The sequence below is a fragment of the Strix aluco genome, chromosome Z (genome assembly GCF_031877795.1).
Source record: "Strix aluco isolate bStrAlu1 chromosome Z, bStrAlu1.hap1, whole genome shotgun sequence".
Taxonomy (NCBI): Eukaryota; Metazoa; Chordata; class Aves; order Strigiformes; family Strigidae; genus Strix; species Strix aluco.
Window position 1 is genome coordinate 46,234,303 of NC_133971.1, and position 27,707 is coordinate 46,262,009.

The 27,707-nt window shown below is 39.6% G+C and overlaps 1 protein-coding gene across 3 annotated transcripts in view; it reads left to right on the plus strand.

The window, feature by feature from the left end:
- Window positions 1-25,723, plus strand: part of ZNF608 (zinc finger protein 608) — a 90,821-nt gene extending 65,098 nt beyond the window's left edge. For 2 of the 3 annotated variants that reach the window (XM_074813198.1, XM_074813197.1), the window contains 7 exons: window positions 16,305-16,392; window positions 16,868-19,319; window positions 21,054-21,471; window positions 22,033-22,205; window positions 23,109-23,262; window positions 24,518-24,599; window positions 25,614-25,723. In XM_074813198.1, coding sequence (XP_074669299.1) covers window positions 16,305-16,392; window positions 16,868-19,319; window positions 21,054-21,471; window positions 22,033-22,205; window positions 23,109-23,262; window positions 24,518-24,599; window positions 25,614-25,620 — 3,374 coding nt within the window. In that variant the 3' untranslated portion in view covers window positions 25,621-25,723. Of the gene's footprint in view, window positions 1-16,304; window positions 16,393-16,867; window positions 19,320-21,053; window positions 21,472-22,032; window positions 22,206-23,108; window positions 23,263-24,517; window positions 24,912-25,613 lie in introns of those variants that run through there. The other variant, XM_074813199.1, reaches the window with a different exon arrangement.
- The last annotated feature ends 1,984 nt before the right edge of the window (window positions 25,724-27,707 follow it).

A 27,707-nucleotide genomic window follows, 5' to 3' on the forward strand; every position in this document is an offset into this window, starting at 1 on the left:
CCATTAGCTATAGTGGATTAGCTGCTGTCTGAGTGGAAGTTGTTCTGACAAAGATGATCATGTAAGGAGTGAACTGTAGTTTTATATTAGGAGAGAGGTCAGGAAATTAATGTATTGGAGGGTTTGAAGAGAAAGAACAAAACACTCACAGAAGCCTTGCTTTTGTGGCCCATCAGAAGCAGCTTGCTTCATGTGGTCAGAGAGAATGTAAATGACAATAAAACATGCAGTGAGGAGCTGTACTTAATCTGATTAAATATTATGCATAAAGTCTTTATCAGTCTTTTCTGCTCCTGCTCTTGCAGCCATATATATTCAGACATTCAACACACTTCCCCCTCCCTCCCTTTTACTCCTATTCAGGGCTGGCAGAAAATTAAATTAGCTGAAATTTTCAGTATCATAGAGGATGAAGGGTTATACTACTGTGATCTGGTGACAGTTACCCTGGTTCAGGCATGACATTTCTTTCTTTTTTTTCCCTGTCAGTTGCATTATATTATTAAGCACAATTCACAGTGTAATGGCAATTGAGTTCACACTGTCATCACAAAAATGGGAAATTAAAATGTTCCTTGACAGACTTTATACCGAAATTGTGGGTGAGGAGTGGAAATCAGAATTAGGCTCTTGGGGCTGCTGGTCAGTGTACGGTACCCTCTCCAGCACGAGTCTGTGTAACAGAATGAAGGGAAGAATTTTCCTCATTAATTCATGTGACAAGGAAGTGAAACAAACCACACAGCTTGTACTACAGAGTTTTTATTGCTTCATAAATTTTATTGAGATAGAAATTAACCAGTTTCCTCTGTGTTTTAAACAGAGTCAGTTTGTGTTTATTGACACGGGAAGCTCATCTGTGTTCAAGAATAGATCTGTTTTCTGTTAGGAAAGGCTGCACTTCAAGAGATATTTTTAATACTACCATGTATTAAGTTGACGCACCATGCGCAAGAATCTGTGGTATGGGATTTCTTAATTTAACAACAGTTTTTCTACCTGATTGGTTTTGTGATAAGCGGTGAAGTATCAAGGAAGAGGATCAAATCATAAGAAAACCTCTGTGAGATGCAGCAGACATACAGAAGTCAAGAAATCTTTTTTATGTATTTTCAAAAACTTTTCAGTACTGCATCCACATTAGGGGTGCTGCCATGTTTACTGAAGCATTTGAACCATGTTTTCCTGCTCATTTAGGGAGGAACATAAGCATGGGTGTGTTACATTGTGGCAGACATATTCAAAAATGTCTTTCATTTAAACTGTATTATTCATTAAGAGTTTTAAGCTGCCCTAAAACATATGGAACATATACAGCTGTATTTGAATGCTTCAATACAGACAGGTCCATGTTTGAAATGGAAGCTTAATGAGCTGTGACTATCTGAAAAATGAAAATGTATAGGCAGAGCCCTTGAAACGTCACCCATTTTTTTTCTCTATTTTTACATTAATGATTGTACAAGATAGGATTTGCATCTCAGAGCAATGAGTTAAACACTTCCAAATCTCCTTGAAATCAATTTCCTGTGATCACGCATGCAGATTGAAAACCATGACTGAGATTTACGTTCTGTGAATAAAATTTACGTTCCTTGAAAAGCAAAGAAGGCTGTCATTTCATGCTTTCTAACCTTCATTGTCTATTTCCCTTTGGTACACACAAGCCCAGTGCGCCTGCGCACAGTCTAGAGGATCAGCTTTCTGCTCTGTCGATTTTGTTTTATAAAAACCCTGTTTTCTTTATAGCCTTTATCTGTTACATCTGTAAAATTTATTTAAGCAATGAAAAATTTCTCTTTTGGGCCTGGAGTCTAAAAGAATAACTACTATCAGGCTATTGGTAAAAGATTTGTTGGATATGACTGTTCATTAAATTGCAAGGATCTGTGGGTGAGGCTAGCTGTCTGAAGCTGCTGTGAGTAGGTGGGTTATGGGCTGTACTTAGTGAATATACATCATCAGAGAGACAAATGTGCTTCAGCAGCCTCTTGTTTTGTTCAACTAAAATGGGTGTTGATTTTGGAAAGCTCAGCAAAATCACTGTCATTTTTCTAAATCAGATCTCATTCATCCTACAGAGCGCCCATGAAAAACAGCATTTAGGTTAAATATAGCAGCATTACTTCTCAGCTTTGTAAGTTGACAAGAATAGCAGTACATTTATTTTCCTTCAAAAAAATGCTCAAGCTGAATGCAGTGCCTGTGAGTGAGAGCTAATTGACAGCACTGTAAACAGGAATCCTTGTACACTGCAGGTGTACAGTCCAGGGTGCTGCAGTGCTTACTTTTTCACACTGCTCTGCCAGTTTTTCTCAGCCATGTTTTATGTCCCTGTAGGGACAAGAAATTTAATGTGCATGCATTGTTACTATTTTTAAGGAAGAAAATAAGAATATTCATAAGGGTAAAAACTAATACTGTAACTGATCACAGTAGCTACATAAATAAATTGAAAGGCCTGCTGTATGTTTAATTTTTGTTATGCTACTCCAGCACTACCAGTGCTTAATGCTTTTCATTCAGGTGTCCACCTAAATAACTGTGAAGCTTCATCTTCAGCAGAATCTCAAGACTACAAATTATGAGTTCTTCTCATTCTTCAGGGTGTAAATATGCTTTCAGCTGAAAGCCAGGGAGGAAGGGGAATCCTTCATTTGAAATGAGTTTTCAGTCTGCACTTGATCTCCTCTGGTATTGTATGAAAAGCCACATTGGACTGAATGACAGCTGAAAAGGCAAGCTGCTGTATCAGGGGATTTAGCAGAAGGAAGCTACTGTTCTTTCAGCCAGCACCTTCCCAGAAAGGTCTCTGAATCTTTTACCAGTTCAAGTCCAATTGTAAAGTCATTGCACTAAAAATATGTGGATGAAACAGTATAATTGAAGTACCTCTCACTGTCTTGGTACTGATATTCGGGTTTAAGAAAGTAAATAAATATTCACTTATGGCTATTAATTCTGCAATTTAAAATGAGATTATCCTTTCCTAAAAGCTGAAGTAATAATGGAAAACATGTAAAGCTGCAGCTAATTTAATGAAAAAAAAAAAAGGAAAGAAAGGCACTCTGATCTCTGGAGTTACTGCAGTTGGTTTCTGCTGGTTGATCACAAGTTCCATTCCTATCAAAATGAGTCCTTAAAAAACTGCTTTCTTTATTATTCCAGTTTTAACTTTGATACATAGGAAAAAAGCCATAGAATACTTTGCCAACTGTAAAATTATGCAATGTTGACATTCTTACGCAAGAAAAAGGGTTTCTGCACGTTTGGTGACAGCACATTATGACTTTTTAAATAACCTGTTGGTGGTAGTAAGATTTATGTGTTCGACTGAAGTGATACACAGTTGTTTAAAAATAATAGTAATAATTAAGGGTGAATGTTTTCAAAGACAAGTTAGTATTCTTCTGCATCAGACATGTAGGAGTCCCACTTAAATGTTCTTCAGACCTCAACAGAATGCTAGAGAAAAATAATGACATCATGATTAGTTCTGAAAGTATTTTTCCATTTTGAGTACAATGTGATATTGATCTCAAAATACTATAGAGTGGTTAAAGAAGAACATATCTGTCCACAGTTAGCATAGCATGATTCCAGATGGGATATTTTTAATCAAATCTGCTTTGGTCACTGGTTTTCTAATACACAAGTTACATTACAGAACATACCAACATTTGTGTGACAGTTCTGTGTGACTGAAAGGTTATTGTTCTTGGTGTGCATAAAAGTATCTTAGGAAATCTTTCTTAGTATGTAAAGATGATGAGTCTAGCTGTTTGGATGTTACACCTTTCTTTTATAAACATATGTGTCTAAGGGCTGATCTTTGTTACTGATTATTAGCAATTAGGAACGTGTTACTTTCAGGGAAAAGGCTTTTGGGCCATTGTTGTACAGCTCAGAGTCAATAAACTCTGAGCTGCTCATAATAGCCTTTCTTTCTCATTGAAGCCTTGGACTTGCCCTAACTTCATCAGAACAGAGGAAGAAAGAATAATGTGAACAATAGGAGCCATGGAGTTTGACTTAGGCCTAATGTGAGGAGGCTGTAAAAGCTGTCACGGAGCTTGACTGATTGGCTCTGGGGCTGCAGTCCTCAGTGCAAAGCAATAATGTTCCTGCCTCTTGTGAGAGGGCTGGATGTACCACCTGGGGTCAGAGCTTATCAGCCTCAGGGGCCAACATTTCAGATGAGGCCAAAGTGCAGTCAGTAATTTATACAGAAATTTGTGTGGGGGTTCTGGAGTAAAGTAAGCTTTATCTTGATACTTTTTGTCTGACCAAGGAAAGAATTAAGTCATGTCTGAAAGTCCAGCCTCTTTTTTCTTTTAGTGACATGGGATAATAGTCTCCTAATATTGAATATGTGTTTCTGTCATCATGTTGGTTGTACTGTAAAGAGGGAGGGCATGCCTGTGATGATCCTTTGAGGGATGTTTCATTGCCAACAGAAATATAGAGCTTTTTAACTGATGATATTAGGATTCGTAGAACCCTAAGACTTTACTTACATTTTATGCAACACTGGTTTATCCTCAGTGTCTAAACAGTTTTGTTTCTAAACCTATGAGGGTTGAAGGCTCTAGTGCATGAAGAAGCCAAGAGAAGCTGTAGCAGTGGTATAGACCACAGCAGGTCTGGGAAAACCAGCCAGGCTCTTAGTAAAGTGGACAGCCTGCACAAGGGACACTTACAGCAAGATTGTCCAACCAGTTGCTGGCAAGAGAAGAGAAGCCTAGCAGAAAGTAGTATACCAATAGCTAGTGGGAAATGAGTTTGCTGGTAGCTTGCCTTTGCATTGCATCAGTATTGATGAACAGCTGGAATAAGCCAACTGGTTAACTAGATGTTTTACTAGTTTACCCACTTGGGAGATAATTTAAAACAGAGGAGAAAAAAAATCACAGTGAACTACTCTGTAGAATGGACACCCACTGAAGTTGGTGAGTTGATAAGTAACTCACTTTTGTTCTGTCCCAGCAAAATGACTACTTTGCTTCAGTAGAGCTAACAAAAGTCCTTCTACCTTTCTTCTGCTCAAGGAGAACACCGTTAGTCACAGTTCATTATGCTTGTTTACAAAACACAACTGGTATCTTAAGTGTGTTACTGAAATACTTTTAACTGTTCTGAGCATCTTTTTCCCCACTACAAAAATTTTAGAATAGGAAGACCAGCACTCTCTACTATTTTTTAAGAAAAAGAACTAGTTTGTCAGATAAGAGCTGTAAAAATTATGTAGCATTTAGCCTTGACGATGCATAATACTGTTTTGTGGTTTTCAAATCTAGAAAGTGGAGTTTCAAGCATAGTTTTGTTTTTAATCTGTTTACAGTAGCAACAAAAGACCTTACAATAAGGTTACTCCAAATCCTAAATTGAAGCAGTTGTAGAAGAAGAAGAACTTCAGATTTGTAAGGTTCTTGATCTGCTTTTCTTAGAGGAAAAAGTGAAATGGTGGGCCTCACGATACTATACTTAATTGATTCCTTATCCGTGCATGGGTGGGAAAGAGGTAGAAGAGACAGAACTCCTCATTTACAGTTGCAGTATTCATAGGACTCTAATGTACATCCCATGCTGGACTATATACCACTTCTAGCTTTATGTATTTTAAGTTTCATGGTAAGGTATTACTGTATAATAGAGTTTACCTCCACAACATAAAAGATGTGTCCCTGCAAGTCCTACAAACTGAGTGAAAGAAGAGGTACTTGTCTCCTATTAGCTGTAGTAAGAAATCCTGAGGGAGTTTGGCAAAAGAAATCCCAAATGTTTGGGGGTTTTTTCCCTCCTCTTTGTCTTGGGTGTGTCTGTCTCAGGTGTTTACTTACCCTTTCCCAGGCTGAGGACAATGAAGTCTTCATGAAATAAGTGAAGCTTAATGCAGAGAGAGCAAGAGATGTAAAATGATGTTCAGTAGGTTTCAGTGTTTTCAGCTGCTGCTTTAAATTGCTATTTTAAATTCCAGTGAGTGGAATAATAGAGAAGTTATCAAGTCTAGTAACTGCAGTTGGCCTTTGTAAAAAATGGCTTGTTACGAGGCTTTATGATTTACTGAGGACACAGGTGGCTGCCAGCAGAGCTGCAGAAATGTGTTCTCTCTTGGGCCTGGTAGCTAGAGATGAAAAGGATCCAAAGCTGGCACAAAAGCAAATAAATGCTTTGACTTTAAATAAAGCATCATAATTTATAAGAGGATCTGCTTCTCAATCCCAATGAGGTACATGGATCAGCAGCAGCTCTTTGAGGTTGAGCAGGATTGTCTGCCTGGCTCGACAGCAATTCTGGTATCTGCAGTCTACAGATTTGGAAGCATTTTCATGGTTTGGGTTGGAATTGTTTCTTTATCCATGCTGTTTCTTTTCCATAAATTCTCTCTCTTCTGTCTTCCATTCCTTTATGTTTCATTAGCTGCTCTACTGTTTGGTAAACGACTGTACCACTGTTTGCACCTGGCAGTTCTTTATCATGATGTAGACCACTGGGGACCTAATCACCAAACACACCTGAAGGTCTATAAGTGCATTTTGTCATACGTTATTTGCTTGTTTTTTACTCTTCAAATGAATTGTTCCTACAATAGCAGAGTTCAGAGCTGAGACACAAACTTCTATTGAGATGTCCTAATACTCACCTTAGGAAGAAAAACAAAAACGTATGAGCTCCTTCAGAGGGTTTTTTTTTTGATAGACAGATACACACACACACATGCGTACATACATAAATTTATACCAGCTTCCCTATTTCTGCAGCTGTTTCTCAACAGTCTGCTGATGAAAACAGTATTCCTGTGGTCTGGTGTCTGAAATGAAGAACAGAAATGAGGCAGATAATTATTAAAGGAACTCCTGAATGCTTGTCAGGGTGAGAAAAAATGGTTTTGTTTTTTCTTTTTTTGGTCTTACTTCTCCTATGTAAATAACAGTGCTTTCCCCTACACTCCAGTCTTGTTTTACTTTGCTATTTACTTGCTTTTAAGGGTGAAAGTTTGGGAGAGAAATAACTAGCTGAAAAGATCCTGTAATTAATATAAACTGCAGGAAGTGAGTGTGACAGATGAGTTGAAAAGCCCTATGTTCTGTTGCTTATCTCAGGTAACATATGGTCCTGGAGTGCAAGCAAAGGCAGTGGATTGTAGGGCTTCTTTTTCTTTTGCTCTAGTAGAAGGCAGAAGAGAGTGTCCGTGTGTTCCACAGGCCAGCTATATAAGAAGCTGAAATAACATTTCTTGAGAAGTGAGTGAGAAATTCAGGGGATTACAGAACAGCATTTCCTTTTTCTAAAATTGAGATTATATGGCACTTTTCAGTGTCAGGCTATGTGAATCAGAGTTATGATTGCTGAAGTAAAATAGAAAAAAATCTGCTAGAAACAAAATATTTCTGAAACAGATTTGGTTTTCTTCAGAACACACAGATGTTAAATGATTTTCAACTTGCATTTTTAGTGTCAGCTGAAATAAAGTAATACTGCAGTTTTATTTTGAAGCTTCAGTAGAAAAGCAAAGTGGTTCAGTTACTCTGGCCAAAGAAAAGGTAAGGTTTGTACAAAACCAAATCTTTAGTTGTACTCCAGAGGTCAGAAACCTGTGGTTAGTTTATAATAACATTAATTGCACATTTTCCTGTAAACACTGCAAACATGTGGTCTGACATTCAAGCGGTGTAACAGTAATTTATCCAAATGTTTTCCCAGTCTGCCAAAATCTAATCACTTTGATATAAATCTGACAGAAAATTATGTTGGTTGCTGTGGCTTCATAGTTTTCAGTCACCATTCTAAGTAGCTCGTATTTTAGTAGAACTATTCAGTTGTGGATAAGCCTACAAGCCATTTGGGATCCCAACTGATGTACTTTCAGGGGTATTACCCAGTTTTCATTGAGTCTTTTATTGCTATTTTAATGAGTGTAAATTTAGCCTTGTATTTGATTAGGACCATTTGTTTTTCTTTCTGCTCTCCATTTGCATTTAGGTCTTGCTTATGAGTTATTTTTTAGGCAGACTGTCTTTAGAAGAAACATAGATTGAAAAAAAATCATAGTGGCATTGTTATTATAACTGATAAGGAACATAAGCTCATAGATTAGATGCTGCCCTGTTTTCCAGAGCCAATCTGCCTTTAGCATTTCAGTCATAGCTTTGTCTGGAGGCACTACCATTTCAGCTCACCCTTGGCAACGTATTCCTCATGTGCTGGTTTGTTCTATACTAAAGCTGGAAAAGGATAATGTTACTAGGGAGGCAACAAAAAGAAAAGAAACCAAAGCTGCTTTTAGCTGACCATTCAGCTGAATATTGACCAACTGTCTTCATGAGAAAGAAATAGATGGTGGTGAATAAGCTAGAGTGTAGTTTTCCAAGAAGCTCAATGATTTTCCCAAATCAATAGAGCTCATCAGGCTTCAGAACAAAGGCTGTGGGAGATGTGACAGTGATGGAAGTGGCTGTGTGTCTTTTGTGTATTAAGCACAGGGGCTCATGGGGAAACAGGCCGCCTTCAGTTATTTCAGTGTTTATTCTTCTATATGCTCTGAGATAAACTTCTAGATTGAGAAAATACATTAAAGTTGTTACTAGGTGGGATGAAAAAGTTGTCTCCTTGATGGTCCAACTCCATGGCTTCAAGAGGTACTCCTCATTGTATAACTGCTGCTGCTTTTCTGAATGCAAATGGGAGTATGTAATGCCAGTCCAGGGAATATGTTTGGTTTGTATATCATTGAAAGCATAACATAGCTTTTTCAAGATACGGCGGAGATTGCTACTCTAAATATATTGTCCTGATGACTTCATAATGAAGGGGGAAAGAAAGGGCATGCCATTTGAATAAAGTATCCATGAATTTAGGTTGACATTACTCGGAACTTGCGGGAAATCACATGAATATGAACTAAGTTTGTTATGCTGTTGAAGCTGTAGTTTATGTGGCTAGAGTAATGCCAACCTGCTTTAGCCACCAGCAGGGCAACATTAACTAAAATAGCAGGTTTTAGCCTCTCAGCCCTTTAACCTTTAAACTTACTATGCTTTCATAGAGTACTAAATCAACACCACAGCTAAGTGTCTCAAAGGTTTATGATTGTACCAGCAGTATTTCATTATGCTTCTTTTCCTTAATGCTGTCCAGTCTTCCCAGCCTCATTGCTACACCGTATTTGTTCAGATAAAGTCCACTGTCCACTAATTGCAGATCTGTGCTCCAGATGGTTTGATTACAGGATGTGGTTAGTGACTTTTCAAACATTTAGCACAGCAGTAGGGCTTTTTTAAAAAAAAAAAAAAAAAACCACACCAAAAAAACCCCACCAACAAAACAAACCCCCCCCCCTACCAGTCTTGCATTTCCAGGCCACCTGACAGTCATTACATTCTCAGGCTTGCTGATGTTGATATCTGTTAGATGTGCACCTGCTGTAAACGTAGTTAAGTTCTTGTGTCATGCTAGACAGAGTATGATTAAAGTAGTAAATAAATTGTATGTCTACCAGATCAGTATTCAGTGTAGAAGACTTGACTTTATATGTAGAATGTTTACTGTTAATTTTAGATTACTCTCTTGATGGAAGCAATCAGAGAGAAATAAGCTATTTGCATCGCAAGGCTAATATAAACATTGTTCTGTGTTTTTTATACCTGGATGAATTGCAGGTGTATATATGGATCTGGGATTGATGATGATGTGGTGGATGTTGTAAGGCAAATGAGTTATACTGCTCTTATTAAACCAACGGCAATGAAAAAGCTTGAGATTACCCTAAGATTATAGAATTTCATCGTGTGGCTTTTGGCACTTCATATACTTTAGTTACTGATAAAACAGTGATGTCAGATAGATATGGGATTTAAAAATTCACAGTCCCAGATGCAGAATAAAATGTGTTTCATCTATGGTGGTAGTGTACTCACTGATGAAAGATATGCCGTGGTTTGGCTATCCCAGGCATGTCTGTATTATTTGTACTTGGTAAGGCTGGAACAAAAGGCAAATGGAATTTGTGGATTCACTGATCATAAAGATAGAACGAACTGATTTTGTTGTAATGTTACGTCAAGTGATGGTGTGATGCCTTCCCAATACTGAGAATTTCATCTCAACCTTGAAGAGCTGCTATGCCACAGGAACATTGCTACAAGAATTTGTCATACTAAACTTTTAGAGAACTAATCTTATAAAAATTACTACAAAGCATAGTATACTTCAGCAGAACTTCCTCTGGCATCAGCAAAAGTTGTCTTTTAAAGTGATAACTCAGAATAGTTAGGGCAGTAGGCAGAACTGTTAACCAAATAGGAATTTTGAGCAAGTAGGACTCCATGTATGTTTAAATATGACTTACATGGCTTTTTAAACACAAGTGACTTTTGGTGACTGAAAAGCAAACAAATAATTCCTAGTTTTGGAAGGTTATTTAAATATTCTTCAACAAATCAGTTACAGAAGTGTTCAGAAAGACTTTATGCAGATCTGCTTTCTCCAGAATTTTCCAGATACTTTTGTCCAGATTCTCTGTTGAGAACAGAGAGAACAGCTCCTTTTACAAAAATGAAGCCTTACCCATTTAGATAACTGGTCTTTTGAGTTTTCTGGGAAAATAATCAGCTTGAACTAAAACAAAACTTGTAGCAGTTGCTGTGATCTGAACACAAAAGCAGCCTATGCTGTAAACATTAAGTCAGGCTTTCCAGTCTGATTGAGTAATGTCTACTTATATTGGAATTTGAATGAGTTTCTTTTTTAAAGCCAGTATTTTCAAAAACTGGGGCCTGCACTTAAGATATTAATGTGATAATTTGATTCCTAACCACATGATCTCATTTTCAAAGTTTTGAATACAAAGCATAAATATCCTTGGCTTACATTCCTTGCAGAAAACAAGAGACAAGAAAGTAAAAGTAACTGTTTTAGACTAGATCCTTCAGTGTTTTGTTCCTTAGATGTAGGAGCATCTGCAAGAGTGTATCCTGTTAGATTTGAGTAGATCCTTACAAGCTTGATGTGGCTGCTAGAAGTGCAGTGTCAAGGTAGCCAACATGAATGGTACCCTGGCTTGGTACTGAAGATGCCTTGCGATTTTGATGTTTTAACGTCAGAATAGCATATCTGCATTTCTTAGGCAAACTTTAAGAGAGCATGGATCTTTTTTCAGATCATGAACAAAAAAATTAGGTAGTTAATTTCCAATTTGTGATGACATTCTTCATTCTATAGTTAATAGTAAATAGCCAGTTTTAGTTCTGGTCTTTGTTATGTAGTCACTGAAAAGAAGGAAGGGAGGGGAAAGGAAAGAGAACAGATACATTGCATCCACAGAACTCATAAGAAGTGCTTCTTTCTGTAGATTTCTGAGAATTATTTTATTATGTATCTCTTCTGTGACATATGACCTTTCATTTCATAATAAAGTCCAAGTACAAATTGTCACAGTTATTTTGTACAGACTATTACATTATATCTATCAGAACTGTTTATGTTAAATGGTTTCCTGTGCTCCTCCTGTGTTAGTTTTTCCTATCTGTTGTTGGGTAATTTTTTGCCATAAACATTGTGGTTATGAATGTGATGAGTAAAGAAAAAAGCTCATAATGGTACATGCATTGTGAAGGAAAACACCAAAATACAAAATCTTTACTTGCTCCTAACAGGCTAATAACATTCCCCTCGATGTTAAAGGAGGGACTCCTGTTGACAGTGGTGGGCACTAGGCCATATAGTAAGGCTTTTGTGTATGATCCTGCCTTGACTAATAATGAATTTCAGCAGAAAAGGTACTGACTAGTGTAGGTGAACTGTGAAGTTTATAGGTAACATGACCCCATCTTCTTGTGTTAAGACACCATTTCATAATTCCTACACATAACACATTTACCACTTACTGTGTCTACTCCTTAAAGTTTAAAAGTAGCATGGGTAGTAACTTTTGACAAATTTTCATTTTCTTATTCTTGGCTGCTTTAATTTAGGATATTTGACACTAAAGACTGTGGAGGATATTGCTAATTTCAGACATACTGTAACTGTGAATAGTTATGTAGTCTGAAAATAGAATGATAAACCAAATCAAGAAATTTACACCCTGATTTTGGGATACATTTATTACATCCAAGTCTTGTGAACTATGCTCAGGTAATTGGTGAAACTCTTGAGTTGATACCCTTATTGGGTGGAGGAAAGATTTGCACGTCATCTAAGTATATTCACTATTGCTTAATCCAACCTCACAAGAATAGGATTAGCTATTTGCCAGGTTTCCTGACTTGGAATCTTGAGAGTCTCAGTACCCTCAGGTATACTGCATTACAAGCATCTGAATTTTTCTCCCGTTCTTCAGTAGTGGTTACTTTAAGTAGTTTTAGCCTGTTGGGCTTTTTTTAAGGTGAAAATACATCTCTGTGTTCAGACAGTGTGAAACTGGTGGGTTCCTCACACTGTCTTTGCATTTTTACTCTTGTTCAGGCCATGCTAAATAAATGATTGTTACATGATGTGTAGTCTGGCGTATAGTCTAATGTAATGGGAAGTCTCATTACAGGGACTTATGACTTGATGCAGCCCCAGTGAGTTTTGATCTTGTATGTGCAATGTTACTTACTTCACAAGATGGGAGGAGTATGTGGAGAGCTATGCCCCAGCACACATGTGCTCAAAAGAGGAGTTGGAACAACTTGGAGAAGGGTTAGCACATGTATGACAGCACACCCAGTATACTCAGATGCAATACTTGGAGGTGAACTGAAGACTGCTGTAGTACTATTTGTGTACTGACCAAAGAAAAATCCCAGCAGAGGTTCTTGTTTTGGACTTGAACTCTGTGCCAGGACAAGTATTTTGGATCAAAGAAACCTCTAATAGTATACCCTGAATGGGTGCAGCAAGAATAATCCCTTCTCTTCAGTAGCGCATCTAGTATATAGTGTTGACTACTTAGCTTTCTCATCTCCGTTTTCATTTTCCAGTGCTTTGGTCTAATAAGCCTCCAGTTGCATATTTCCTTAGGGGTCAGTTTTACCTCCCATGTTACTTACATTCTCTTGACTGATTTCTATGATAATGTTAGAAGATTAAATGAACTACCTTCACAGCCAGTTCTGTGGAATCTTACCTGTGGGTGAGTAATGTACTGTTCATTAGGGAAAGGAAATTTATTCCTTGCCACAGTTACTCTGATGCAGCATGATTAATCTTCCCTCCTACTTACACACTGGGGCCTTTGCTAAGGCTAACAGACTTCATGAGATGCTAAATGTAACTGACTTTAAGAGAGAAACTTGTGTTTGCTTTTGAAGTATTGACTTTCTTACACCGGAAGGTCATTTGTGTATCTTCTAAGAATTACTGAAATGTGTATTGATTTCAGGGGTTTTTATTATTATACCTAATCCATACGTTCTACTTTGCCCTCTTTTTAATCAATAGATAACAGGCTATCCCTAGGTCGGTTATATAAATTAATTAATAAATAAAGCACACATAGACAAGACTATGGATACAGAGGAAGATGGGAGACTTATTTAGGAATACACCTTGATTAAAAAACAAACGCAAAACCTAACAATTACATTTTAAGAAAAGGATAAAGGTGAACTAGCAGGGGAAACATGAACGGCACAGTTAATTCTCCTAGAATACTCCATGGGCGAGTCAGAAAGCCCTCCTTGCTTGTACATTTAGAAGGAGATTGGACAAACACTGGTAAACGGAGAGGAGGGAGTAATTATGCTGCTGCAGGGAGATGGGCTGCATGACGTAATAATCAATGGACAAACAGCCATGATTTTCACTTGGAGCATTACGGAGTGACAGCTGACAAGCTATTACGGTGGAAGGAAAGCATCAAGTTTACCCGAGGAACACCGTTTCGGGCCTCTCTGGCGTGCCAGTGGCAGGTGAGAGCATAGCTTGGAGTTGCTTGCTGCGAGAGACCCAATTTCCGCCGACAGACACTTCCGCCGTACATCCACTGACGTGTTCTGTTCACGTTTTTTGCCCATATGTTTGAGCAGGTGTAGAGGCTTCAAGCCACGGCGTAATCTCGAGGAAAACAGCACCAACACGCTCCCTTCCATTTCGGGGCCAGCGGCGCTATGAAAGCGCCTGCTCGCCTCCCGGACGAGCGGACGGTTCCGGCGGAGGCGCCGGGCCGCCCGCGGCGGTAGGAGCCGTTTCCCGGCGACCGGACTCCTCCGTCCGCTTGCCTTTGTCCGCCCAACACCCCGCAGGCGCCGTCCGGGCCCAGGAGGGCGGCTCCAGCGCTGCGGGGCGCGGGTGCCCTCGGCGAGGCGTCACAGCCCTCGGCCGCGGCCAGACGAACCCGTTCCCCGAGGGGGCCCGGCGCTGCCGGCCCAGCTGAGCGATGGGCAGAGCGCCGCGCTGCCCGCCCCGCCGCTGCCCGCAGCACGCTGCCCGCCCGCCCGCACGCGCCGCGCCTCCCCACCTTCTCCTGGCCTCTGCCACCAATGGGCTGGCGGCGGTGGGCCCCGCCGAGCTGAGCGTGGCCAATCAGAAGCCGGAGCCGGCGGCAGGCGCGGGCCAATGGCGGCGCGGGCCGGGGCGCCCCGCGGGGCTGGCGGCCGGAGGGGGCTGTCAGCGGCGGCGCGCGGGAGCGGCGGTGGGCGGGCGGCTGCCGGCAGCACTCCCGACCCCGGCAGAGGCCGAGCCCCCGCCGCTTTTTCCGGTGGTGGCTCTCGTTCAGAGTGGGCGGGGGTAAAACGTGTTTGGTTGTTTTTCCAGGCTGCCAAGTTTGCGTAGGTCATAAAAGTACGGCAGAGCGATTTAACCCTAATTCCTCTAGGTATTCAAAGCCTGGCTCTGACCCTGGCTGAAAGAGCCGTTTATCATTCATCCTTCACACCAGTTTGCCCCAGCGTACAAAATTCTAGTCGCATAATGGCAACTTAAAACCACACGGGGAATAATTTTCAAATCTGCTACAGAGAATTTTCAACAAAATCCCTTCTTCCTTGGTACCTTTGCTAACAACACTTCAGATACTTCCCCACTGTTAAAAGGCCCCTGAGGAAATAAGTGGCTGGTTGCATGTTTACCTTGGTGCAGTGGAGAGGGATCGTTTTAGTGAAAAATTAGAAATCGTGGTGGTAAGACAAAGCAAAAAAGACCTACTGGAAACATTCTGGCGCAATGCCATTATTATATCCGTCATAGAAACACTACGGCTAGAACAAGGGAAGTGTAGAAGAAAAACAAGTTATGAGGCTGACAGCTGCAAGTTAGCCTCTCATAAATGGGAAGCATTTTGCATCATGCCTTTCTTTGCTAGATAAAATATGTTTTTATTCCAGTGTACATTCTAATGAGAAGAGATGGCTGGTTCAATAATACTACCTTGTGTTTATCCACAGAAGTTAATGAATTAAAGGAATCATTATGCTGGCTAGTCTATAAACACGATGATAAATTATGTAAAGAAGTGTTTGAGGACAACCTGAAAACATTTGAATGACATCCCCCACATTTATTTTATTGTTACTTAGGCTATTCTTACCATGCACACATTTTACAGGGATAATTCAAATAAACCAAAATTAGAAGTCTGTTTTGGGTGGGCAGACATATTTACATTTAATAAAAGTCGTACATGGAAAAGCAATTAGAGTACGTTTTTTAAAAGATCTCTCTTTCTATGTATCTGTATTGCAGTTCCTCTCAGCTGTACTGTATGGTTGCAATTTCATGTCTAGTCCCTTGTTTCCACAGAAGAAAAAGCAAGGCAGATAATACATGTTTCCATCCATATCTGGTGAACAAAACTTGAAACGTGTGTGTTTGGATATATGCAATTTCAAATAAATAGAAGCATCATTATCACACTGTTCAAAGCAAAGCAGATTCTTCTCCGTCACCTACTGATTTAAACACTGTAACTGGTGCTTAGTTTATGCTGGCTGGCTGCCAAGCGAAAGCAATTATGTGCAATAATAGCAAAATTAAGAGGTGAGTGTTGCTGTTTTACAGCAGGACATGACAAAACCCATTTCCTTCTGTCAGCTGTATCTTGATTACACACACAGTCACACAGGCATATACTCTCTTTTACACACATACACATGCGTACATACACTCTTCTTTGTCATTTGCTGTCTTTCCTGTGGGTTTTAACTTGAGGTCACTGAAACCAGAAAAGAGGACGAGTATAGACCACAGTGTTTGAAAACAGATGAGAATAAAGCTCTCACTTTGTGGGGAAGGAGAGGAAAAATGAAAAAAGAGCAAAACAAAAAGCCTACCCCAGTTATTGTTCTGACTGTGATAATACTTTGTTTGTCTCCCACTGACAGGTGTCCTAGTGGTAAATGTTACATGGAGGAACAAAACTTATGTGGGAACACTGCTGGACTGCACAAAGCATGACTGGGCCCCTCCTAGGTAGGCAATCATTCTGAGTCCGTTTTTTCTCTGCTGTATTTTCACCCCCAATCTCTGTCAAGAGACTGTACAGAGATTAATAAAAAACAAGTGGTTACAATTGAAAACATGTACCAGTGAAATGAGCAATTCTCTGTTCCACACTGAAATGTGGGGTGGGAGCTTTTATTTCTTTTTGTCTTGTGTTTTTGAGAGGGAAGGGGAAATACATGGGATTCAGTCAGAGGGCAATTAATTTAAAAATGCATTTCTGTAAGTTTGGAAAATTTTTCTCTCCATTGTTCTAACTAGGTGGTCTTGTTCTTAACATCTTTGTCCTTTTCTAATGACCTTCCCTTTGAGACTGTAACATTCTTATTTGGCAGAAGGATATCTTTCCTTTAACATGTATGAAGGTTCTGTTATGGGAAGTGGGGGTGTTTTGGTATTTATTCAGTTCACAGCTGCTGCTGATGAAATCTGCTCATTTATATAGGTTTTGTGAATCTCCAACAAGTGACCTGGAAATGCGTGGAGGACGGGGCAGGGGAAAGCGGGCAAGGTCCGCTGCAGCTGCAGCTGTACCTGGGAATGATGCGAGTTTTGCAGAGTCCAGAGGACTTCAGAATAAGAATCGAGGTGGTGCCAATGGAAAGGGGAGGAGGGGCAGCCTTAACTCGAGTGGGCGCAGAACACCCCCAAACTGCGCCATGGATGAAGTCAAAGCCAGCCCCTCATCCACAAACAAGAGGAAAACTAAACCTCCAATGGAGCTAGATTTGAACTCCAGTTCAGAGGACAATAAATCTGGAAAACGTGTTCGTACTAACTCTAGAAGCACTCCCACAACCCCACAGGGGAAACCCGAGACTCCTTTTTTGGACCAAGGCTGCTCTTCTCCAGTACTGATTGACTGTCCTCACCCCAACTGCAACAAAAAGTACAAGCACATTAATGGACTACGATACCATCAGGCTCATGCACATTTAGACCCAGAAAACAAACTGGAGTTTGAGCCTGACAGTGAAGACAAAATTTCAGACTGTGAGGAAGCATTGAGTAATGTGGCACTTGAATGCAGTGAGCCAAGCACAAACTTGCCAGGCTTTGATCCACTAAAGGCACCAACATCTCCTTCCTCCATCACTGCCCCAGGGACCCCCAAGGGAAAAAGGGAACTGACTAGCAATGGCCCCAGTTCAGTCATCAGTTCCAAAACCGGCAAGAATTTGGGCAAAAAAAAGGGTCTGAACAGTGAATTGAACAGCCTTCCAGTAATTTCTAATATGGCAGCCACACTGGATAGTTGCTCGGTCGGAGATGGCAATTTGCAAAGCGAAATGCCGAAATTGGAGGCTGAAGGGTTAATCGACAAGAAGACTTTGGGTGATAAAGGCAAGAAAGGGAACAATTGCAAAGTGGATAAAAACCTTTCCAAGCTGAAAACAGCCAGGCCTATTGCTCCAGCGCCAGCACCAACTCCTCCCCAATTAATAGCTATACCTACTACAGCCTTTACAACCACCACTACAGGAACAATACCGGGACTGCCCTCACTAACAACTACTATTGTTCAGGCTACACCAAAGAGCCCTCCACTAAAACCTATTCAACCAAAGCCCACAATTATGGGAGAGCCAAGCACTGTAAACCCAGCTCTCACATCACTCAAAGACAAAAAGAAAAAGGAGAAGCGAAAGCTCAAGGACAAAGAAAGCAAAGAGACGGGAAGCCCCAAGATGGATTCTAAGCTGGGAAAGCTGGAGGATTCAAAAGGGTCTGGGAAAGACCTATCTGGACATTTTTTAAAGGACCATCTCAACAAGAATGAAGTGCTAGCTAATGGACTGTCAGAGTCTCAAGAGAGCAGGATGGCAAGTATTAAGGCTGAAGCTGATAAGGTTTACACGTTCACAGACAATGCGCCCAGCCCTTCCATAGGGAGTGCCTCCAGGATGGAATGCAGCACTTTGGTGAATGGACAATCTGCCATGGCGCCACTGCATGTGTTGACACAAAACGGTGCAGATAGCGCGGCCACTAAAACCAACAGCCCTGCTTACTCGGATATTTCTGATGCGGCTGATGATGGTGGCTCTGACAGCAGGTCAGAGGGCATGAGGTCAAAGGCCAGCTCTCCGTCAGATATTATTTCTAATAAGGACGGTGTTGTAAAAGGGCATTCTTCAACCACAGCACAATCGGCTCAAGTGAAAGAGTCCCATTCTCCCTATTACCATGGCTACGATCCTTATTATTCCCCAAGTTACATGCACTCTGGACAGGTCAGTGCCCCAGCTGCTGGGAACAGCAGTACCCCACAGGGACTGAAGATCAAAAAAGAGGCTGAGGAAGAGGCTGAAAAGAAAGAGAAGGCAGAACCATCAGATGCTAAGAAAAGCGAAAGCACTTCCTCTAATTTGCAGCCACAACATCAGTCAGTAATAACGCAAAGACACCCTGCACTTGCTCAGTCACTTTATTATGGTCAGTATGCCTATGGGCTCTATATGGACCAAAAGTCCTTAATGGCCTCTAACCCTGCTTACAGGCAGCAGTATGAAAAATACTATGAGGACCAGAGACTAGCAGAACAGAAAATGGCACAAACTGGGAGGGACTGTGAAAGGAAGAATGACCCCCCCTTGAAGGAGATTGTGAAGGATGACAACAAGCAGAAGAATATTCCATCTGCCACTATTTCAAAGGCACCTTCAACTCCAGAGTCCAGCAAAAATAACACTAAAATAGGGTCATCAGTCCCTAACAAAGGTGAGGAGACAAGCAAATCACAGATCCTTTCCAATCACCAGCAGCAGCTTCAGTCTGACAGTTTCAAAGCCAAGCAAATGGAAAACCACCAGCTTATAAAGGAGGCTGTTGAGATGAAATCTGTTATGGACTCCATGAAGCAAACAGGAGTAGATCCAACTACAAGATTTAAACAGGTGAGATCACAGGAAATGGAACAAGAGTGTCTTGATTTATCCTTAAGTCATGTGAGATTTTGTCCCTGATTCTGCTTTGATTTTGCCTTTGCAGCCAAACAAGCTCTGCCATCCTTTTTTCATGATGGATAGTACTGTAGTCTGTGAATAGACCAACAGACCTTTCAGTTGACTTGTTTGAAAAGAAAAAAAATAAAAACCTAGTAAGGTGGTGACAGAACCCAGGAATGAATTTTATTCATGCATGAATAAAATAGAAGTAGATTTCTCCTATAGATGTAAATTCTAAGCAGTTTGCTTAGTTCAGAAATTAGACATTTCAAGCAAAATAAGCAGCTTTTTCCACTGTGAGAGGACTTAAAGTAGATTTGAAACATGGTTTGAAGTATTACCTTTTTTTGTTAAATGACAGTTGGCATTTACTAAAGATGGGTGAGCTGGTTCTTTGAAGAGTTGACTTGAAACTCAGCTCTTTATCTTAACCCAGGGTGACCTTTTTGAAGCAGTTAAGTTCCCCTTCTCTCCTCAACCAACCTCAAGCCCCTACAGACCTACACAATGGATGAAATCCTCTCTCCACTGAAGTCAGTGATAGTTTTGCCATTGACTTCAGTAGAACCAGAATTTCATCCAGTGGCTTTGTGCTGACCTTCCTAGATGTCACATTGCCTTCTTTCGAGGCAATGCAACTGTCTCTGTGCTCTGAACCAGGGCCCCAATGCTTGATGCTTTCATGTTCTGGTCCTAGACTTCACCCTTACAGGCTGTCTTTCAAGATATGGTGGGGTTAGGTTGAGTGGAAGTTAGAGAGCTCTAAAGGAAGTAGGATGTGGTACAGCTCTTGAGTAGGAGGTTTCTGCTGATTCAAATGAGTATTTGAGCCAGACTGTCCAAGCATCTAGTTGTGTGCTTATGTTCCTGTTGCATGTGCCATAAATGTGTATGAATTGGAGACAATGTTTACAAGTAGCTCTTGTGTATCCTGTATTAGACAAAAGTCTTTCTCTTATGGCTCAGTACTGATTTGGTGTAGTCTTGTAAAGAACTCACCTACTTAATTCTATAGCATATGTATAAACCGGTCTATGTAATACATTATGCAAAACTGTATTTACGATATCCTGTACATGTCCTTTAAACCATGTGGTCCTGATCCTGTAAATACTTATCCATGTGTAATTTTACAAACTTGAAATAAGACTGTCAGCTGAAGAAGTCTGCCTTAATGTCTGACTTCTGCAGATTCCTGAGAGTTTGTAATATCAGAGGCAGCATTAGCATCTTTTCAGATCAGCTTTTCAGGTTCATTGTTCCAGGTAATCTAAGTCCTCTGGCATATCATTAGCCAGCTTTAATTTTGTGGTGCACAGATATTTTTTGCTCTCTAGTGGAAAAATATCTCTGGACTTTAATTAAAATGTTTTATGAATAGTGTGGTCTCAGAACTTTGATACAATGCATATGTATTTCATGATTAAACTAGTTAAAGGCATGAAGAAGGATATAAGATGAAGCAATTAAATTTTGATAATAGTCTCCTGGTCCTTCATGGGAATATTGGTTTGACTTTGAGCTCAAGGCACTCTGTAGCAAGAAAACCTCTCCTTTATGTAATAGGGATATGTTATTAAAACAGCTATTAAAAATACATTAACTAAAGTATGGGAAATATCAGTAACAATCTTAATTCAACATCTAAGTTCAGAACAAAATTTTTTTTCTCCTCCATATTAGGATCCAGATTCACGAACATGGCATCATTATGTCTATCAGCCCAAATATCTTGATCAGCAAAAATCAGAAGAACTTGATCGTGAGAAAAAGTTAAAAGAAGACAGCCCTAGAAAAACACCTAACAAGGAAAGTTCCCTACCTAACCTTCCTGTCTCATTAGCAAGCATTAAAGAGGAGCCTAAAGAGATCAAGCGTTCTGATTCTCAATCAGTGGATGAGAGCAAGATAAAAAATGATGATCGAAAGACTCCTGTAAATTGGAAGGACTCCCGGGGTGCTAGAGTAGCCGTTTCCTCACCAATGAGTCAGCATCAGTCATATATCCAGTACTTGCATGCTTATCCTTATCCACAGATGTACGATCCCAACCATCCAGCCTATCGCGCAGTCTCTCCTGTTCTAATGCACAGCTATCCTGGTATGTATCCTGAAATCTGCCTTGCACACTAGTTAAGATTTACACCCTCAAATTGTAGTAGAACCTGTATTTTAATATTTCCAGTAGTAGCTAGTGTAAATTAGAAGCTTCATGGGTGACATTTGTTTTGCTTGTGCTTCTACTAGGGACAGTTCTGTAGATGAATCTGATTTAATACAAGATGTTCCTTTTATGAACTGTCAACAGTTCCCAGCTACAGTTTTCTCAACCCTTGACAGTCTGGTATTGCTGTTAGACTGACAGATAGTTTATTGCCTATAAAAATATTCTAAGCACTTACTGTCAGAACCATTATAGTTACTATTCCTTTCACTTAAAGAGGACTCATAAATGTCTGAAATGTCTATCAGCTAAACCCTCTTTATAACCTCCATTCATCAGGGTAAATTAGGTAAAGGAATTGAAGAGCAAAGATGCAGTTTCATAGTCACGTGATCCATTTTTGATGTTATCCCCTGTCCTGGCACCCCCTCCTCCCAGCTTGATATAACCAAAATGTAAAAACAGTAACTTGATGTGGTATTTATTGTTTACCTGCAGGGGCCTATCTCTCTCCAGGATTTCATTATCCAGTTTATGGGAAGATGTCAGGGAGAGAAGAGGCGGAGAAAGTCAATACCAGCCCAAGCATCAATGCAAAATCAACCACTGAGTCCAAAGCACTGGATTTGCTGCAGCAGCATGCCAACCAGTATCGCAGCAAGTCCCCTGTTGTAAGGCTTCATCTGTTGTTACTGAAGAGTGGTACATACAGGGAGGGATAGAGAAGATAATTTTAAGAAGCACACAATCTGGCATCAAGCTCTGAATGCACGATTCTTCTTTATAGTACTCCTTAAAAGCAATTTATAGTCAGAATGCTTCTGTGGCATAAAGTGGAAGTGACAGGTGTAACACAGGTCTGTGCTGAGAGTCTTCCTATCTTAAATGAATGGATTCATATAGAAAAATAAATTCAGAAATACCTCCTAGCGCACAGTTTATTTCAGTTAAACAGGAAACTCCTGTTTGGAAACGGATAATTAAATGACAAGTTGGGCTGTGGGATTTGGTAGTATAACTTCCCTAATTGCTGAGAGGCCACATCTTCCAAATTGAAGATTACCAGCCCCCATTTCTGAAGATTTCCTCATTGGATCAAATACTGTTATTTTACTTTTCTGTAAGTTGGGGCTAGTTTTAATTGTGAGGAAGTCACTGACTCTGATTCTATTTTTAAAAGGGCTTTCTTGCTATTCAGGCAGGCTTGATCCCCAGAGTGCATTAAAGAGGACTGAGGATTCATTTACATCAGCTTTCAGCATCTCAACTATGTTGTTCTGACATTGGCAAGTCAGCCAAGCTTAAGGTAGTCCAAAACTAGAAGTCATCATGTGGCTTCAAGCTGCAGTGTGTTGCCTCAAAATCTCTGTGCCTTGGAAAATCTTCCATTAGCCTGATACACCAGATTTAGATTAGAATCAAGTGCAAATAATCCAGTAGAGATACTACTTCTTCAGAAAAAATCAGCTTCATTGTTTGAATGGTTGTTGCACGGTATTGGCAAGTGTGGTTTTGTTGTGATTCCATCCCTTTTGAAATTCGCACATCGGTTTTCTTTTACTTTCTATTATTAGCCTGTGGAAAAATCAGCAGCTGAGCGTGAACGGGAAGCAGAAAGGGAACGAGACCGTCATTCTCCTTTTAGCCAGCGGCATCTCCATACGCACCATCACACACATGTTGGAATGGGTTACCCCCTTATACCTGGACAGTATGACCCATTTCAAGGTGAGCAGAAAATTTCCAGTGGTGGAGTTAGCTTGCCTCATGAAGTTGTTACCTTGACATTGGAAATCATGCCTACGTGAAGCATTTTGAATAGAGATCCCCTTGTTAAATCAGAAGTGCTTTACATTTAGGAAGAAGTCTTGAAAATTCACAGCATGGACTAACAACAAATGAATAGCTTCACACCTGAGAAATACCAAATTTTGTTTCCGAAACTGTGTGTTAGAGCATGATCAAAGATGTACCAGCTAGGCTGTCATTCACATGAATGTTTTGATTCTTACTGAAAACTGATGTTAACTGGCGAAAGGCAGTAAAAAAACTACACCAAACAACCTCCTTTTTGTACAGTCGGGGTTGTGTAAGCAATGAAAGAAGTGTAGCAGAGACAGAAGGTGTTTATACTGTACATACTTTATGTACAAGGCATTGCAGTCACAAGGGTTTGAGCTGGTTATAATTTGTCCATCTGAAAGAGGGCTCTTTGTGTTTTGGCAAATACAGTGCACAAAGTTGCAGTCAGGGAAAAAGCAGCACAGTAAGATACGATTCATTCTTCCTAGGTTTTATACCAGTCTTTGACTGTTTTTCTCTAACCCTGGACTCTAGCTGAATTAAAAGATTTCCTCCCATGCAGCAAAGTACATGCTATCACAATTGGTGGCTAAATGACATTAATTCATTACATTTGCTTGGTGCCTCAGCAGTTATTTTTCCTGCGTAAAAGTCTTGACATTTCTCAGTTAGATTCAGTGATTCCATATGCCTTTTGGTATGCATTATGCTTGTTCAGTAGGAAAACTGTAAAAATGATAAGTTATTATGAAAGTATTGTATTCTGAGCAGCTGGCATGTTGTTTCTGTAATTCACTGTGACTTCTGGTTCTTGTTGTTTCCTGGTACCTATTATTTCTACTGAGCTTCCTATTCAGGAACTCATACAAACCACTTAGCATCATGCAGTGCAGTACTTCGAAAGGAATACAGTAAGTGGGAATGCTGTATTTGCTTGTAAAATACCTATCAAGGACAATTCAGTTTACTATATGAAATTGTATTGATCATACTGGGCAGACTGTCTTAACACTGTTGCCTGAAATATTTGCCATTTATGTAGTGTTAAAACCCCACCATTTTCCAATGGTGGGTTTTTTTGTCTGTTTGCCTTAGAGATGTTTCCTAACATTTCCCTGAGCACAAAAATCCATTAAAACCAGAAGTACATCAACATTCCTCCGTTTCTTCTTTCCCTCAGGATTGACCTCTGCTGCCCTTGTTGCCACTCAACAGGTGGCTGCACAGGCATCTGCGTCTGGTATGTTTCCTGCACAAAGAAGGTAAGTAGACAGTAAATCTTAAATTATGTATCTTAACATAGAGTGGAGAAAGGAAATCATAGATTTTAATAGCCTGATTGTCTGCGGTTCTTTGTGCGACACAGTTATTAAGGATGAAGAAAAACTTGGGACTTTGGGTTAATTATAGTTTTATTCTCTTTAAGGAGACATTTTGTCCTTAGTTGTGTCCTGTAACATAGATTAAGAAGGAACAAGTAGTCTGTCTTTTGAGATTTTCCGTAGACTATGTTTTAAGGATTGGTATTAAGATAAGTGATTATGAAAGATAATTTAAGATACAAATTTTTTATAAAAGGGGTTTAAAGTTCATCTTCAGTTAGATGCCTGTACTACTACCAGAAAATCTTAAGATTTTATCTATTCTGCAAGTCTGCCTGGTTTGCTGATTTTTCTTTCAGAGCGGTTTGCTGAGGAGTCTGTTAGAGGTGACATTGTATTTAAGTTACATACCCATTCCATGCATTTGCCTCTCAGTTATTTACTAGGTTTTCAGTAGAATTTACTCTTCAACCATCATCCTTACTCTTCAAGAGGAAACAGACTCTTCTGTGTTATAATGATCCCGTCTCAAGTGAAAAACACAAAGCATCCATAACATCAGGGTTTCTTTCATCACTGCCATGTTAAGCCTTAGAGTTTAATGTATTAAACAGTACTGTAACATTCCGTGGTTATGGGTGTCTTTCTGAAAGCTGACTCTGAAAACAAGTGACTGTGTAAGGCTCTTACCTGGAATTATTTGGGTGAGAAAGGTTTGTAGCCCTGAAAGAGCTGATGGATGCTATGGTGTCAGAACCGAGAAGATAAATCCCACACAAGTTACTTGTTAGTATGTTGTTCCTAGCAGGGGAGGGACAAGGACATGGCTTGCTGTCTTTCCTTCTTGGGATTGAGAGTACTGTGGAGATTGCATTTCATGGTGTATCCGAGGTGCAGAAAAAAACTAGGAGGAAAGGATACTGCATACTAAAGTATTATTCTTTCTTTTTTCAGAGAATGATGAGTTTGGAGATGTACATTGTCATGTGACTGGATCACATGAGGAAGCGCTTTATTACAGACATCAGTTCCATGGTGTTAATTTGAAATGCCTTAATGGCAGGCAAAAACCAGTCATTTCATTTTTGTAAATTGCAGATTTTATCACAGAGTAACAAATGTTGCTGTAATTAGACTTCTGTTTTTATATATATATATGCGTATATATATATATATACATATATATATAAAAATATATATATATTCTTTACTTTTTTTGTATCAGTACCAAGGCTCGCACACAGGGTCTGCTGCTAAGTTGCGAACCACACAGTAAAAGGAGATATGTATTTGTCATGTTTTGAAAGCGTTAACTGCAAAAGGCTGTTTGTTTCTTTTTACCTTCCTTTTTTTTTTTCTTTTTTTTTTCTTTCCAGTTGTAAATAAATAATGTTATGTATCAGTGTGCCTGAACCTTGCATACCCTTCTGATATTTCCCACAAGCTCTCAGAGAGGCTAACTGTGATGACACTTTGGTACAATGTAGATGTCTATTTGGTGGCTCCTATTAAGATGCATCAGTGTAAAATGTTACTGTATTCACTGTTTCATTGTAATTGTGTATTGTGAAAAATATACCTTTGGAAGGCATGGGGATTCTAGTACCACAAAAACTGTGTTGTATATAATGTAAAGATTTTAAATGGAGATAATGAGCATCTGTGAATAATGAAATGTCTTTTTTGATAATCTTGAATGGCAGATAACCTAATAGCCTGCATTACAGAAGACATCTGTGATTGTTCTATTACTTGAATAGTCCTGCAGTCTTTTTTTTAATGTTTACAATTACCCAATTTTAGAAGAGAGACTTTAATGCCATTGCCTGGTTACTTGTTTTATGCTGTAATCTAGTTTATTTTATGTAAAATGTATATCGAATGCTTTCATTTTTATACCTGCCTTAAATAATTTGGCAATCAGAATTAAGAAAAGAAGTTGGTTTTGTACTTTCTTGGTGTCTATGGGCCACTTTGAAAGATGTGTCATAGGTGTAGATAGCAGAGGCTGCAGCTACCACACAGCTACAAGTCTGTGTCCCCAGAGGTTCTCCCTGGGACTCAGTTACTGGTGTGCACCTGCAGCCATTCCATGCCTCCTTGCAGGGACTGTGATATTGTCCTCTCCCAGCAGGTGATGCAGGGCCTAAGACAGATGGCAGTGGACCTCTTTCAGTTGACCCTGATAGGCTTGAAAAAGGCCCATAGTAACACCTTGGATGGTATTAGCGGAACTTAAATCTCTAATACCTGTTTTAGAGCAGCTCTGTGTGCTATGAATTAATTATAGGCAAATTTTTTCTATTATATCTGTATTGCGCCCCCCCCCATGAATAGATGCCTAAAAACAGAGGACCTGTTGATTTAAAAAAAAGAAGTCCCTTGCTGTGCTTAACCTGCATTACCACAAAATAAATAATTTTATGTGGCTATACCATCTGTTTTGTTACAGTGCGGTTAACACAGTACACAGTAATATGAAATCACTAATCATGACATGAAAGAAAATCATATTTACTGGTCATGTTTTTGAGGCTTTAACTTTTGTCCTTTCCTGCATATCCCAGTTATATTGATTGTCAAAACTGTTTTTTAAAGTTTTACCATTTTTTGGTTTTGTGTTTTGTTTTTTTTGACAGGGTGAATTACTACAAGTTAAAGCTTGTTCTTGACGTCAGTTCCATTTCTTCTACCTTGTGAATACTTAATGCAGAAGGATGAATTAAAGATTCCCAACAGACAAGCACACTTGGACATTTTATATTACTATGATGAATCTGCCATTAATATTGCTATAATTGTTTTATTTTTATAGGCATAAAATCAGTTCCCTTAGTGACTAGTTATAAGGTTTATTGATTTTAACTACACGTCATTCATCTGTGGCTTACTCTTATTGTCTTGTTCTGAACACATTCAGAAGTCTCACAGTGGTGACATACTACAAATTAGCCTCATAAAAAATGGGAAGGAAGGGGTGTTTTCTTTGGAAAGGGGATATTGTGAATGCAGGGCTCTTGAAATAATAAATGCCTTATTACTTCTATA